This window comes from Blennius ocellaris, assembly GCF_963422515.1.
Source record: "Blennius ocellaris genome assembly, chromosome: 15".
Classification (NCBI taxonomy): domain Eukaryota; kingdom Metazoa; phylum Chordata; class Actinopteri; order Blenniiformes; family Blenniidae; genus Blennius; species Blennius ocellaris.
The window spans coordinates 679466-695364 of NC_137664.1; the positions used below are offsets into that span (position 1 = coordinate 679466).

Genomic DNA, 15899 nt, shown 5'->3' on the forward strand with positions numbered 1-15899 from the left:
ACACTTTACGGTAAATAAAGGAGTCAAACAAAAACAAAGCGTGGGGGGGAGGGGGGCGGGGCTTCAATCCATGCGGGACGGAGGTCAGTTGGGGCTCTCGAAGTGGTTGGGCGGCGTCTCCTGCAGCGTGGTGTGGGGGATCTCCGGCTCCTTCCGGGACTCGGGCTTGAAGAAGTCCGACACGAAGAAGACCTGCGGGAGACGCAAGAGTCAGAGTTCAAGTCCCGGTATAGAGGAGAACCTTCAGGTAAGGGTGGGGGAGGGGGGAGGGGGGAGGGGACTGACCACCAGCAGGGCCATCAGCGCCCCCTGCAGGAGGCCGGCCAGCACGTCGCTCCAGTGGTGCTTGTAGTCCGACACCCTGGACAGGCCGGTGTACACGGAGGCGGCGATGAGGAAGAACTGCAGCATGGGCCTCAGCAGCCGCGCCCAGTCAGCCCGGAGCCGCGCCTGCAGGTAGAGCTGCGACAAATAAGAGCCACGCGTTACCATACGTTACGTTGCGCCGGGGGGAAACACACAGTCTGCAACAAACACTTAAAGTCCCAGTGAAATGAAGGTTCCACCTCCAAAACTCTCTGGTGTCTCTTCTAGAACGTTTTTCATGCTAACTGGAGGTAAAATGTTAAAACACGACAATCTGCGAGAAAATAGCCGATAAACGTTGGTATTTCCTCTGCTGGGCGGAGCTTCTGACAATAACAGAGTGACATCACGAGTTGTGCACACGCCCAAGTTGTGTTTACATTATGGAGGATCAGAGTTTTGACCACGAAGAGGCTGAATTTAACCAGATTTCATCATCGTGGTCATTTCAAACCCAGTGATTGATGAAGAAGACACAGAAGGTGGTTCTGCCATCGGTGACCTCGTCTGGAACATGTTTGAGGAAGCAGAAGACGCTGTTACTTGATGGTCTACTAGCCGCCCGAGCTAGCGGCTCCGCTAGCTGCTAGCCTTTTCTCCGCCAGGCTCAATCTTTCATCAAGGCTCATAAAACGCCGACTAGAACTTCAAATCGCTGTAAAAACTTGGATATTTAAGAGGAAACAAGCCGATATAAACACAACAGATCGAGATCTGCACAACTCGTGACGTCACACATAGGCTCCGCCCACGAAGAAGGATTCCCCCGACTTCATCAGCTGGAGATTCAAAATTCAAATAACTTTGTTATGCGACAACAGTGGAGGGGCAGAGTCGGAGGAACCTTACAAGTAGAACCCCAACTAGCGTTTTTACAAAGTAGTGTTTTATATTTCACTGGGACTTTAAAACACCCTGCTACGATGCTAAATGCTAACGCGTGTTTGAAATTCAACGTGGTTAAAGATTGCGCCTGACGATATTGAAAACACTTGATTGTGTCGCTTTTTCACCCGGAGAAACGCGCGATTCAACGAGACAAACCGAGTCGTTTTCGTTCCACGTCTTTTGTTTATTTAGTAAATATGATTGTAACGTGACTCAGCATGTTTAACTGCAGCGTCGTCACTCAGACCTCAAACTAAAACAACACTTAAACGTAAATAAACAATCCGACCCCCCCCGGAACGACTCCACCCCGGAGGGAACCGATCTGCAGACGATCCGTCTGGAGCTCAACTCGTCACCGCGCACCTGCACTTTCACCCGAAACTAAACACCGAGGCGTGTTTGTGGTTTTTAATGGCCGTAACCATGTCGCCTGTCACCCGATCCTCCGGGGGGGGGGGAGGGGGCAGGAGGGGGAGGGGTCTATTTCTACCTGCTGGATGAATCAACACCTTCGTTCACTGCAGGTCAGTTTAATAAAGTTTAAAGTTACTATCGCCCCCTACAGCACAAACATGGTGCCTTTTTTTAAAGTGTGTGTGTGTGTGTGTGTGTGTGTGTGTGTGTGTGTGTGTGTGTGCGCTCACAGCGAGGAACAGCATGCAGTACATGGAGAAAGACGAGTGTCCGGAGTAGAAGGACAGTCTGCAACACAAAACACAAACAACACAACGTTCATCAATACTCACATTTGTTCTTTACTGAATTTGGAGCAAAAATACTTTAAAAAAAATAAATAAAAACCCAGATGAAAGTGAAAATGAAGGATGAAAGAGACGGTTTATTGGTAAATACTCGTCTTTTGTCGACAGACTTCATCTCACGGAGAGACGGAGACGTTAAGGTGGTTGTAATGTTGTGGCTCGTCGTGACAGGAAGTGATGCACACGTTAAAAACAAGCTGATGGTTGCCTAGCAACAAGACCTGTGATCAACATGTACGCATCAGTACTTCAGTACTTCAGTACTTCACCCTGATGGAGGATTCTGGTACTGCAGGTCCATGTAGTAACAAGGTGCAGCCTGCAGGAGTCCTGAGGTGTCATGCCACCTCCTCCTCCTCCTGGCCACCTCCTCCTCCTCCTGGCCACCTCCTCCTACTCCCTCCTCCCCCTCCCTCCTACTCCTCCCCTTCCTCCTCCTGGCCACCTCCTCCTCTTCCTCCTCCTCCTCCTCCTGCTACTCCTACTCCCTCCGTCCCCCTCCTCCTCCTCCTCCCTCCTACTCCTCCCTCTCCTCATCCTCCCTCCTCTTCCTCCTCCTGCTTCTCCTCCCCCCCCCTCCTCCTCTAAAGAGGAGTGCAGAAAGTGTTCCAGACAGAAAAGCGCCTCCTGTGTTTCCATCATATTGAGAGGAAATCCTCTCCGCCCTCTATTGTTCCTCCACCTTCATCCAAACAAGCCTCGGGAGTGACGTAGCTCCTCTCGTCCCGCAGATCAACACCAGCAGCTGCTCTGCTAAAAGGCTAAAAAAGTTTGGATACGTAAAAAAAAAAAGCTAAAAAAGTTTGGATACGTAAAAAAAAAAGCTAAAAAAGTTTGGATACGTAAAAAAAAAAGGCTAAAAAAGTTTGGATACGTAAAAAAAAAGGCTATAAAAGTTTGGATACGGAAAAAAAAAAAGGCAAAAAAAGTTTGGATACGTAAAAAAAAAAAGGCTAAAAAAGTTTGGACACGTAAAAAAAAAAAGCTAAAAAAGTTTGGATACGTAAAAAAAAAAAGGCTAAAAAAGTTTGGACACGTGAAAAAAAAAAGCTAAAAAAGTTTGGATACGTAAAAAAAAAAAAAAGCTAAAAAAGTTTGGATACGTAAAAAAAAAAAGGCTCAAAAAGTTTGGATACATAAAAAAAAAAGGCTCAAAAAGTTTGGATACGTAAAAAAAAAAAGGCTCAAAAAGCTTGGATACGTAAAAAAAAAGGCTATAAAAGTTTGGATACGTAAAAAAAAAAAAGGCTAAAAAAGTTTGGACACGTAAAAAAAAAAGGCCAAAAAAGTTTGGATACGTAAAAAAAAAAAGGCTAAAAAAGTTTGGACACGTAAAAAAAAGGCTAAAAAAGTTTGTATACGTAAAAAAAAAAGGCTCAAAAAGTTTGTATACGTAAAAAAAAAAAGCTAAAAACGTTTGGATACGTAAAAAAAAAAAGGCTAAAAAAGTTTGGATGCGTAAAAAAAAAAGGCTAAAAAAGTTTGGATACGGGAAAAAAAAAGGCTAAAAAAGTTTGGATACGGGAAAAAAAAGGCTAAAAAAGTTTGGATACGGGAAAAAAAAGGCTATAAAAGTTTGGCTACGGGAAAAAAAAGGCTAAAAAAGTTTGGATACGGGAAAAAAAAGGCTAAAAAAGTTTGGATACGGGAAAAAAAAAGGCTAAAAAAGCTTGGATACGTAAAAAAATAGGCTAAAAAAGCTTGGATACGTAAAAAAAGGCTTAAAAAGCTTGGATACATAAAAAAATAGGCTAAAGCGGCAACATTTTTTTGTAAAAAGTCATAAAAGTGCAGCCGTCAAATGTTTTCCTTCATTTCAGGTCATTAAAGGTTTAATGACGGATGAATTGTCCTTCTCAGAATCAGAAGTGATAAAACCCTTTATCAACGGAGATAAAAGTGCTGATTGTGTCTCAGTCCCTGTGGAAGTCTGCAGCTTCGCAGCAGGAGCACTGAGCACAAGGAAACCACCTCTGACCTTTGAACCGTCTCACGCCGACCGTTCGGGGCGGGGGGGAGGGGGCCTTCCTCCCGGTTGCCACGGTTACGTACCTGCCCTCGTTCACCATACGTGCGTCGCCTCGGCAGGTGAAGTTTTCCACGTAGTTGCCGGCGCTGCAGTCGATGAGGCTCCAGTCGGGCTTGCAGACGTCCAGGAAGTGCGGGCGGAGGCGGCCGATGGAGTACTTGGCGATGTCGGTCAGCGACTGGCTCATGGCGGCGCCGAACAGGAAGACGCCCACCGCCTTGTAGACGCGCGCCACGTAGCTGCCGAAGGACGACTTGGACTTGAGGCGCTTCAGGTAGACGAGGAGGCATTCGCCGAAGATCATCTGCGGGGGAGGAGGAGTTAGCGGAGTTCAGAGTTCCGCGGGTGGAGGCGTGGGTGGAGGCAAAGAGAGTGAAAAACATCAGAGCCAGAAACGGATAGAGTCGCTTTTTGCTGCTTGGTTTAAAAATGATCATCCGTCACGCCTGGATTTTTGCGAAGGTTACACATTAGCATTAACGCTAAATGCTAAGTGGCGGTCTGTTCCCACGGCAACGGAGCCACCGAAAACACAACTCAGCTCAAAAAAACGCTGCTACTGACACCGCAACAACAATCCAACCTGCTCGCGTGACCATACCAGCGTCGCTTGCGGGGTGCGGTTTCTTCGACGCACCGGCACCCCCCAGTGGTCTGGCGCGGAACCGTCCAGTTCACGTTCACGGCTTCCAGACGAGAAGCCGCTACTTCATCCACACACTGTTAGCCTTGCTTAAACGACGACGCGCATAATCGAACGTGACATTAGTGCGTCTTGGTGAGCTCGTGTCGTGCTGCCAGTGATGCGTTCAGGTGCATCACGTAAACTAGAGCGCTGGACTGGGCTGAGGAAGCTTCGTCCACAGAGTAACTGTTGATAAAGTATTTTATCAGAGATAAAACGCTCGCTGATCACGTCTCCGTCTGTCTGCAGCTTCGCAGCAGGAGCACGAGGCACGACACAATTCCAGCGCTATGAAAGACAGATTTGCGCGAATTGATGAAAATATGACGAATCCCCGCGTTCCAGCAGTGACATTCTTGCCCCTGCTGCTTATCGTCAAGCGGCTTATACAAGTTCTTTTGTAAAATCTTGCAGGTATGGTGCGGAAACCACGGTATATACGATTTGACGTTGTGCCGCAGGAGTCTGACGTCTTACTGCTGGTGTTCCTTTGCTCGTTTGGAGCCGCCGAGTTCGGAAAACGACGAAATAATTTCACTTTGCGCCGTTTATCTGAGCTCCCGTTCTAGTTCCTTGCAACATCGCAGGTTTAGTTGTTAGCGAGAATGGAAAACGGGCACCGATGTTAGAAAAGAAGCGTTAAAGAACCCGGAGCAGGAGTAAAAACAAAAAGAGAGAAACCAAAGGAGAGGAAGTTGCACTTACAGCGAGCGCCGTGACGGGAATCATGACACCTCCTAACAACTGATAGGAAATGGTGTCCACTTTTAACGGGTACTTGATCGTTTGGTCATTACAGAAAAAGCCCCGGCGGAAAGGCCGGTGCTGCGAGGTGAGAATAGCAAAGGGGAGTCCAGCTGAGAGGAGAAAACAACAAGCGTCAGTGGGACACACACCGCTTACCCATCATGCAACAGTGTGTGTGTGTGTGTGTGTGTGTTCCTGTGTGCATCCTGAAGACACGAGGTTAATAGTTAAAGGTTAATAGGTTAATGGTCAGCAGACAAACAGTTAAAAAGTGCAGCTTGATGGGGGGGGAGTTGAAGCTGGAACCGTCGGAGCGTCTCTGCAGGTTCTGTGTTCCACCTCTTGTTTTGGTTTGGATGCGCCGCCATCTTGGAGAGGTCTCCCTCTGGAAGTAATACCTCATTTTAAAGCTCTAGCCCAATAACTTGAGGTTTCCACGGGATAGAGCGTCTCCTCAGCTCTGAAATGAGGTATTAGCTTGTGTCGCTACGCGGACTAGCAAGCGAGCTAGCAATGTTTTTTTTTTTAATGGGTCTTCTAGCCCGGGGGCCCTTTACGTTCAGCAGACCTCTCCAAGATGGCGGCGCTTGGAGGCTCGTCACAAGCGGCACCGTGAGGCTTCTACCGTTATACATCTATGGTCTGAAGCGTCCATGAGCAGGTGGGGAGACCGGGAGGGGAATGGAACCAGCAGCAGCGTCTCCAGACGACAAAACACAAATCAATCAAACGGAGGTGGAACCGGAAGAACGACGAGAAGTTCTTGTTTTTCGCTCGAGACTCGGGGCTCCGTTTCCACGGCAACGCTTCAAGGAACCCGTAAAGATAAGGAGACGGTTGAGAGACGGAGGTCAGTGAGCCGCCAGGCCACCGGGGGGAGCCGTTGTTAGTTTTAGTACCGAAACCACACGTGTGCAGCAGAGAACAAGGAGCTCTAGAACACCAGGAGAACGTTCTGGTGGACGGACCCGACTGTCAAAATAAAAGCACCAAGTTGGATTGTTAGTACGGTGACTGTGAAAATAAAAGCACCAAGTTGGATTGTTATTACGGTGACTATCAAAATAAAACCACAAGTTGGATTGTTATTACGGTGACTGTCAAAATAGAAGCACCAAGTTGGATCGTTATTGCGGTGACTGTCAAAACAAAACCACCAAGTTGGATTGTTATTAAGGTGGCTGTCAAAATAAAAGCACCAAGTTGGATTGTTATTGCGGTGACTGTCAAAGTAAAAGCACCAAGTTGGATTGGTATAATGGTGACTGTCAAAATAAAAGCACCAAGTTGGACTGTTGTTACGGTGACTGTCAAAATAAAACCACCAAGTTGGATTGTTGTTACGGTGACTGTCAAAATAAAACCAACAACATGGATTGTTGTTACGGTGACTGTCAAAATAAAACTATCTTGATGGATTGTTATTGCGGTGACTGTCAAAATAAAACCACCAAGATGGGTTGTTATTACGGTGACTGTCAAAATAAAACCACCAAGTTGGATTGTTGTTACGGTGACTGTCAAAATAAAAGCACCAAGTTGTATTGTTGTTACGGTGACTGTCAAAATAAAAGCACCAAGTTGGATTGTTATTATGGTGACTATCAAAATAAAACCACCAAGTTGGATTGTTATTACGGTGACTGTGAAAATAAAAGCACCAAGTTGGATTGTTTTACGGTGACTGTCAAAATAAAAGCACCAAGTTGGATTGTTGTTACGGTGACTGTCAAAATAAAAGGCTTGTTGCATTCAGGTTTTGTGGGTAAAAACTGAGAATGTGTTTAATGTAAATATGAGTCGGGAGGGTCTGGGTCTAGTGGTCTAGGTGGTCTAGGTCAGGAGGTCTAGTGGTCTGGGTCATCAGGTGGTCTAGGTCTGGTGGTCTAGTGGTCTAGCTAGACCATCTGTCTGGTATCCGGATCAGGCTCTGAGCTTTTCCTCTCTCAGACTCGCGGGGGGGACACCTGAGGTCCCCGGCAGACGGACCCCCTGGCAGATCACCAAAATAAAGGTTCTTATATAATCCTCCCAGGGGGCGTGGCCTCCGGGGTAGGGTCAGCGTATCCCCCCCCCCCCCGCGAGCCGCCGTACGCCGGTCCTACTCACGCAGCCGATGGGCAGGCTGAAGCCCACGGTGTAGAGGACGGTGGAGGTGACGGTGCCGTGGTGGAACGGGTACCTGATGCTGGCGTCGCCACAATAAAAGCCCCTCTGGAAGGGGCGGAGCTTAGCCAGGTTGTAGGCCGCCAGAGGCAGGCCTCCTGTGGGGGACAGCAGGACGGACACGTGTCCTCAACAGGCTCATGCTTTCAGTTCAAGGGTGAGTCAAGACGAGGGGGAGGGGGGGGGGGAGGGGTCCTGGGGACGTGGGGGGGGACGTGGAGACGACCGTCCTCAGGAGACGTCCAGAAAACGACTCCGACTGTTTTCACTCACCAGACGACGACGACGACGCAGGTTTGAGCTGCAACTAAAACCAGCGTCACAAAACTCACTTTACGTCACAGTGGACACCAATACTGGGACCGTCACAATAAAAGCACCAGTTGATTTGTTATTGTGGTGACTGTCAAAATAAAACCAGCACTTGATTTGTTATTGTGGTCACTGTCAAACTAAGAGTACCAAGTTGGATTGTTATTACATTGACTTTCAAAATAAACGCACGAGTTGATTTGTTATTGTGACTGTCAAAATAAAAGTACCAAGTTGGATTGTTATTGCAGTGACTGTCAAAATAAAACCAGCAGTTGATTTGTTATTACAGTGACTGTCAAAATAAAACCAGCAGTTGATTTGTTATTACAGAGGCTGTCAAAATAAAACCAGCAGTTGATTTGTTATTACAGTGACTGTCAAAATAAAACCAGCAGTTGGTTTGTTATTGTGGTCACAGTCAAAATAAAAGTACCAAGTTGGATTGTTATTCCAGTGACTATCAAAATAAGAGTACCAAGTTGGATTGTTATTACAGTGACTGTCAAATTAAAACCAGCAGTTGATTTGTTATTACAGTGACCATCAAAATAAAACCTCCAGTTGATTTGCTATTACAGTGACTGTCAAAATAAAATCACCAGTTGATTTGTTATTGTGGTGACTATCAAAACAAGAGTACCAAGTTGGACTATTACAGTGACTGTCAAAATAAAAATATCAAGTTGGATTGTTATTACAGTGACTGTCAAAATAAAAGTACCAAGTTGGATTATTACAGTGACTATCAAAATAAGAGTACCAAGTTGGATTGTTATTACGGTGACTGTCAAAATAAAACCACCAAGTTGGATTGTTATTGTGGTGACTATCAAAATAAGAGTAGCCTGCAGAGCAGGGAGACGTCAGATGATCAGCTGGATCAACATTCCTTCACACTAATTCACATGAACAGAAACATCCTGCAGGCAACCAGCAACCGGCAACCGGCAACCGGCAACCAGCAACCAGCAACTGGGTTGACAAAAGTCTGTGTTCACGGAGTGGAAATAACTTTTATACAGCCTCCAGATTAAAACGTCATAAAGATAAGTCTGTCCTCAGTCCTGCTGATTGGACCAAACCACCTTGAAGCAGAGGGCAAAGGTCAAAGGTCACTTTGTGAGCACACACACACACACACACACACACACACACACACACACACACACACACACACACACACACACACACACACAATACCATCAGTTTAGCTGTAGAAAATGACTACAATCTCAATATAAATTCAATTTTAATGGAAACTTCCTGACGCTAAATCCAGTGAAACATCTGGGAACTTTCTCCAGCTGTTGCATTCTGGGTAATTTTACAGCTCCCTAGCCTTGACTGGAAACAACAACAAACTCACTGTTCAAGACACAGATGCATCCCCCACCCCCCCCCCCCCCCCCCCCCTCCTCCCGCCCGTAATTTAATAATCTAATCCAGTTAGTGGACTTAATCCCTCCCTGAGTCCGGCTCTGGAGCAGCGGACTGAACATGTGGACCTTCACCATCAAACTGGTTTCCCCTGCAGCCGCCTGGTAACCAGTAACTAGTAACCAGTAACCAGTTAAGTGAGTACTACTGATAAACACCAGCGATACGACATGTTGAGGTTAAAATGACGGTCAGTTAATTGACGAAACACCTTTTTTATGTTTTGAAGAAAGAACAACAATGTTTGTCTGCATGACTTCCACACCTCTCCTGGGACCTGGTGCTTTTATTTTGACAGTCACCGTAATAACAATCCAACTTGGTGGTTTTATTTTGACAGTCACTGTAATAACAATCCAAGTTGGTGGTTTTATTTTGACAGTCACTGTAATAACAATCCAAGTTGGTGGTTTTATTTTGACAGTCATCGTAAAAACAATCCATCTTGGTACTTTTATGTTGACAGTCACTGTAATAACAATCCATCTTGGTGGTTTTACTTTGACAGTCACCGTAATAACAAGCCATCGAGATAGTTTTATTTTGACAGTCACTGTCATAACAATCCATCTTGGTTGTTTTATTTTGACAGTCACTGTAAAAACAATCCATCTTGGTACTGTTATGTTGACAGTCACTGTAATAACAATCCATCTTGGTGGTTTTATTTTGACAGTCATCGTAAAAACAATCCATCTTGGTACTTTTATGTTGACAGTCACTGTAATAACAATCCATCTTGGTGGTTTTACTTTGACAGTCACCGTAATAACAATCCATCGAGATAGATTTATGTTGACAGTCACTGTAATAACGATCCAACTTGGTGGTTTTATTTTGTTAGTCCCTAATAACAATCCAACTTGATGCTTTTATTTTGACAGTCACCGTAATAACAATCCAACTTGGTGGTTTTATTTTGACAGTCCCTAATAACAATCCAACTTGATGCTTTTATTTTGACAGTCACCGTAATGGTGTGTTCATGTTTAGAGCTCCTTGTTCTCTGACGCTTCGTCACATAAACAACCAAACAGCACCAACTAGTGGCCCGGCAGGCCAACTACGTCGTCTTCAGCGTTTTTGCCGTTGCTATGGAAACAGCTCTGAGACGAAAAACAAAAAAAACAAAAAACTGTGAAACCCCGGGAACTGCTCGAGGCCTCGGCCTGATTCTTCACGTATCAGCGTGTTTTCAATCAAAACAAATATTTCTGGAGTCATGAGACTATTTTTATCTTGGCGGGTCGACGTGTCGCTGCAGCTGCTGCTCATCTGGTCCCGGAGGGAAATCTTTTTTATTTTGAGATCGTCGGCATGACCGGCCTGTGAAACGAGCGCCGGGGAGCCGCCGCACCAAAACGACGCGCTCCGTTAGCAACAACGGTTTCAGTTGACGACGTGTGACCGCTCCTTTATTTTGAAAGGTGTCTCAAAACTGAACACGGGGGGGGATCTGTTTGAAGTTCCGGGGCCTAAAATGTGGCGGGAAGTCGCCCAGATGAAAGACGAGCGCGGCGATCCCGCGTCGCGCGACGCCGCCGCAGCGGCTAGCGGTGACGTGACCGACGCTGGAGAAGGTGTGCAGCGTTGCCACGGAAACGGGAGCGAATCGGCGACAGATAACCGGGGCTTTTTCCAGCAGAAAGAACCGGGTTCTAGAAACGAGCGCCGCCAAAGAACCCGCTGTTTGTCCGCCGCTAGCGTAGCCAAGAGAGAGAGAGAGCGCCGCGTCGCCGCGTATTTCTCAACATCTGGGCGTTACGGAGTGAATTTCTGCTCCTTTCACTTTGTTGTCGGACGGAGGTGGAGAACGACAGAACGCAGCGCTACGGCCGTTTCCACGGCAACCTACGTAAACACGCGCCGATTAAAGCCTCTCGTTCACACGAAGCCTTTAAAAGCTCATTTTGTGGTTAAAAAGTTTTTTTTTCCAGCTTTTACAGTAGTTTGTAGTTTGATGAACCAAAAGTGTTGCTTCATTATAAAGATGTCTTGTGGTAGAACGCCGCTAACGCCGCCGCTAACGCCGCCGCTAACCTTAAATGACCTTGTTCCCTCCTATTATCAACTTCAGGCGCGGTGGCGTTGAGCCGTTAGCAACGCCGAGTAATTTTTGCCGGGAAAAAAAAACAAAAACCGGCAAAATATCGCCAAAAAAACCCAGGAGTTTCCAGGAACCAGGAACTTTCTACTGAGCATGTGCAGAAGTACCAGCTACTCACCAGAAACCACGGAGACGAACCCTTTTCGAAAACTGTCCGGCGTTTTTCCACGGAGTCGGAGGATTTTTCAAAAAGTTGCGAACCCCTAAATTTTCGGTCGAAAATTCAGAGTTGAAAGTACAGTAGATCTACTCAGGGCTGGAAGTAATCTAACTTCTACTCTGTTTTAGGAAGTACTTTACCTCACTTCTTCCTTTTTAATAAAATACGTTATTACTGAGAGAAAACACACATTATTATTACTGATGATGGTTATTTGTAATATTATCCTTTTCTTATTATAATCATTTTTTCTTGTATTATTAGTAGTACTGGGGTATTTTTTTTAACATTTTGTAGCAAAACTGAAGAAAAAAAATCCTCCTTCAAATCTAACATTTGTTTACAAAAGTGCTTGTTGCGCCACTTTTGTAAACTTTGCAGTTTGAGGACAGAATTACACACGTCAATAATGAACATAAAGCTTATTTGCACCTTATTTCACAGTACAAAGGACGACGCAGGTGTTTTTATTCTTCCTCTCCGAGGAAGAGGAGGAGGAAGAGGAGAAGACTCACCCAGAACCAGGCAGACCAGGTCCAGCACCACGAAGGGGATCCGCCGGGTCTCGAACATGGTTCCTCGGGGTCGAGTCCTCCCGGTCCTCCACGCCGGGGTTGAAAGAGCGCCGGCGGCGGCGGCGGCTGCGGCTCCTCCGGGGGGACGTCGCTGCTGCTGCTTCCGGATCACCGACGCCCCGAAAACTGCCCGCAGCGGCGGCTCAGTGGCGCAGAGTGAGGCCGAGCCCGGTTCGACCCACCGGGGGCGGTGGGAGGCCGACAAGAGGGGGGGGAGGAGGAGGAGGAGGAGGAGGAGGAGGAAGCGCCTCCCTGTTGTTGTTGTTGAACCGCAGGAAAACTCCGCGTCATGGCGGTGACGCCGCTCCCTCTCTCTATCTCTCTCTATCTCTATCTCTCTCTCCCCCCCCCCCCCGCTGCCTCGTGCGGACACCTTCCCGCCGCGGAGCTCGCGCGGCCGGGGAAAGTCGAGTCGAGTCGAGTCGACGAAGATTACCGAAGTTGACCGCAGCTGGTTTCGGGCCGCTGCTGCGTTCAGGCTCCACCGCGGGAGCTCGGAATTTCCCAACACTTCTTCTCTGGTGTGTTCAAGTAACGCCGAATACAATCGGAAAAAAAAAAAGAGTTTTCAAAGAGCGGAACTTGCAAAATCGTTCGAAATGTCCTTGTTTTCCGTCATTCCTACACCGAATACATGCAAACTAAATGTTTTTAAGTGGTATTTATTCATACAATATTGAGTTACATGAAATCTGAGAAAAAGACAATATAATTGAAATTAATACAAAGAAAGGATGAAAATATTGCAATATTTCTTTCTTCAGTTTACCAAAACATGAAGAAAAAGTGAAAAAATCTTCAGTTATTAATTTGTATTTATTTTTGTCATATTTCCTTTGTTTTCCCCTTTTCTTATTATTTTCCCATTATACTTTATAGTAAATTTACGTTTCAATGCTATAACTTTTCCAGCGATCAAATGTGACTCAGTCAATTTATACAATTATAAGGAATGTAAAGTAAAGCTTCTATTTCAAACTTGTGTTTTCACTTTTAAATGTTATTCAGCGATAATCTGCTTTTTGAAGTTACGTTTGTTCTCAATGACCAGAGTCCAGTCGTGTCGCAGCAGCGCCCTCCAGTGTTTGAAGAGTGGTGGTGCACTTCTCTCCAGTTGAGTTAAAGACGTTTATGAATGAACATTAAAACATTAAATCATCAAAACATCAAACAAGCTTCCAGAAAACCCTCAAATTCCCAGAAACATCTCGTCAACTTTAATTTTATTCACATGGAACCAGAAACTGTGGAAAATAGTGAATTAACTCCGTATCCTGTATTCCTCTCCGTACTGGTACCACGAGAATTAAAAATATATATTTATGTCTGACAGAGTTTGTACTTCACAAAAACAAAACAAAGAAACATGAACCCAATGCACAAATGTTTATTTAAATCTTGTACATGATTAAATTAATAAGGCAAACAATTGAAAAAAAAAAATATATATTTTTTTTTAAAAGTGCCTTTTCACGTCTTTGGTCTTTTACCAAAAACTGATTTTTGTGACTTTCTTAGAAGTGCTGAAACATCAAAGAACAGAAAACACATATAAAACTCCCAGATGATGAAATAGTTTGATTGTTTTATTTGACTTTCCGTCTTTATTATTGCACTTTGGATTTCCTACGTTTGACCAATAAAACGAATCATATTTAATTGGACGCCGTCGTCAACGTTGGAGTTTTACTCTCAGATAAAATCGATAGTTTAACCCTGAAATGAAGAAGCGTTTCGTTGTTGCGGACAAATTCTTCATGTTGACTTGAAACATGAGACAAATAGAAGTAAAGGAACGTGGATTACTGGTCTTTAAGAACCACTTCACTTCACTGTCCCACCACCGGGTGGTGCTGTCCCCACACTGTCCCTCCCCTACACTGTCCCTCCACCGGGTGGCGCTGTCCCCCCACTCTGTCCCTCCACCGGGTGGTGCTGTCCCCCCACACTGTCCCCCCCCCCCCCCCACTGTCCCTCCACCACACTGTCCCACCACCGGGTGGCGCTGTCCCCCCACACTGTCCCTCCACCACACTGTCCCTCCACTGGGTGGCGCTGTCTCCTCACACTGCCCCCCCACACTGTCCCTCCACCGGGTGGCGCTGTCCCCCCACACTGTCCCTCCACTGGGTGGCGCTGTCCCCCCCACACTGTCCCTCCACTGGGTGGTGCTGTCCCCCACACTGTCCCCCCCCACACTGTCCCTCCACCGGGTGGTGCTGTCCCCCACACTGTCCCCCCCCACACTGTCCCTCCACCGGGTGGTGCTGTCCCCACACTGTCCCCCCCCACACTGTCCCTCCACCGGGTGGTGCTGTCCCCCCCACACTGTCCCTCCACCGGGTGGTGCTGTCCCCCACACTGTCCCCCCCACACTGTCCCTCCACCAGGTGGTGCTGTCCCCCACACTGTCCCCCCCCACACTGTCCCTCCACCGGGTGGTGCTGTCCCCCCACACTGTCCCCCCCCACACTGTCCCTCCACCGGGTGGTGCTGTCCCCCACACTGTCCCCCCCCCACACTGTCCCTCCACTGGGTGGCGCTGTCCCCCACACTGTCCCTCCACCGGGTGGTGCTGTCCCCCACACTGTCCCCCCCCACACTGTCCCTCCACCGGGTGGTGCTGTCCCCCACACTGTCCCCCCACACTGTCCCCTCCACCGGGTGGTGCTGTCCCCCACACTGTCCCCCCCACACTGTCCCTCCACCGGGTGGTGCTGTCCCCCACACTGTCCCCCCCCCCCACACTGTCCCTCCACCGGGTGGTGCTGTCCCCCACACTGTCCCTCCACCGGGTGGTGCTGTCCCCCACACTGTCCCCCCCCACACTGTCCCTCCACCGGGTGGTGCTGTCCCCCACACTGTCCCCCCCCCACACTGTCCCTCCACCGGGTGGCTCTGTTTGATTGAAGGCACAAAGTTCAGAGACGCTTTAGATCCACACGTCTTCTGGAAGGCTTGAGTTCAATGACAGGATGTGGCCAGACTGCTCCTCCTCCTGCACCTCCTCCTCCTGCTCCTCCTCCTCCTCCTTCTGCACCTCCTGCTCCTCCTCCTACTACTCCTCCTCCTGCTCCTCCTCCTGCTCCTCCTCCTCCTCCTGCTCCTCCTCCTCCTCCTCCTGCTCCTCCTCCTGCTCCTCCTCCTCCTCCTCCTGCTCCTCCTCCTCCTCCTGCTCCTCCTCCTCCTCCTCCTGCTCCTCCTCCTGCTCCTCCTCCTCCTCCTCCTGCTCCTCCTCCTCCTCCTCCTGCTCCTCCTCCTGCTCCTCCTCCTCCTCCCCCTGCTCCTCCTCCTCCTCCTACTCCTGCTCCAGAAAATAATAATAAAGTTCACATTATGGGAAACGTTCCGGCTGCAGGGCCACTTTAAAGATGATAAAGAAGCTTCTCCCTCGGAAGGTTGCAGGTTCGATTCCCCTGCTCACACCTGCCCGCGTGTTGAAGTGCCCTTGAGCAAGGCACTGAACCCCGAACTGCTCGCAGTGGAGGGACTGGGCCTCCACTGGTGTGTGACTGTGACAGAAGGGTTGTGGGAAACACTCAGATGGAGCAGGAGGGAGGGATGATGGATGGATGGATGATGGATGGATGATGGATGGATGGAGACATTTATCTGTCAATAACTGGCTTTTTCCATGTAATATTAAAGTTTATCCATTCT

The 15899-nt window shown here is 47.7% G+C and overlaps 2 protein-coding genes across 3 annotated transcripts in view; both read right to left on the minus strand.

Annotated features, from left to right (window-relative positions):
- plpp1a (phospholipid phosphatase 1a) overlaps positions 1-12374 on the minus strand; it is a 12729-nt gene extending 355 nt beyond the window's left edge. Inside the window, exons 1-6 of one of the 2 annotated variants that reach the window (XM_080509643.1) lie at positions 12180-12374; positions 5438-5589; positions 4071-4351; positions 1902-1959; positions 286-462; positions 1-192 (exon numbers count right to left, since the gene is read on the minus strand). The exon at positions 1-192 is cut by the window's left edge and continues 355 nt beyond it. In XM_080509643.1, the coding sequence (XP_080365769.1) occupies positions 85-192; positions 286-462; positions 1902-1959; positions 4071-4351; positions 5438-5589; positions 12180-12237 (834 nt within the window). In that variant the 5' untranslated portion in view covers positions 12238-12374 and the 3' untranslated portion in view covers positions 1-84. Of the gene's footprint in view, positions 193-285; positions 463-1901; positions 1960-4070; positions 4352-5437; positions 5590-7588; positions 7744-12179 lie in introns of both variants that reach the window. The other variant, XM_080509642.1, reaches the window with a different exon arrangement.
- A 1379-nt stretch (positions 12375-13753) lies between these two features.
- The window catches only part of csgalnact1a (chondroitin sulfate N-acetylgalactosaminyltransferase 1a), a gene marked incomplete at its 3' end in the record, with an annotated part of 22194 nt that continues 20048 nt past the window's right edge, over positions 13754-15899 (minus strand). Inside the window, 1 exon segment of the mRNA XM_080509843.1 lies at positions 13754-13762. Within this exon segment, the coding sequence (XP_080365969.1) occupies positions 13754-13762 (9 nt within the window).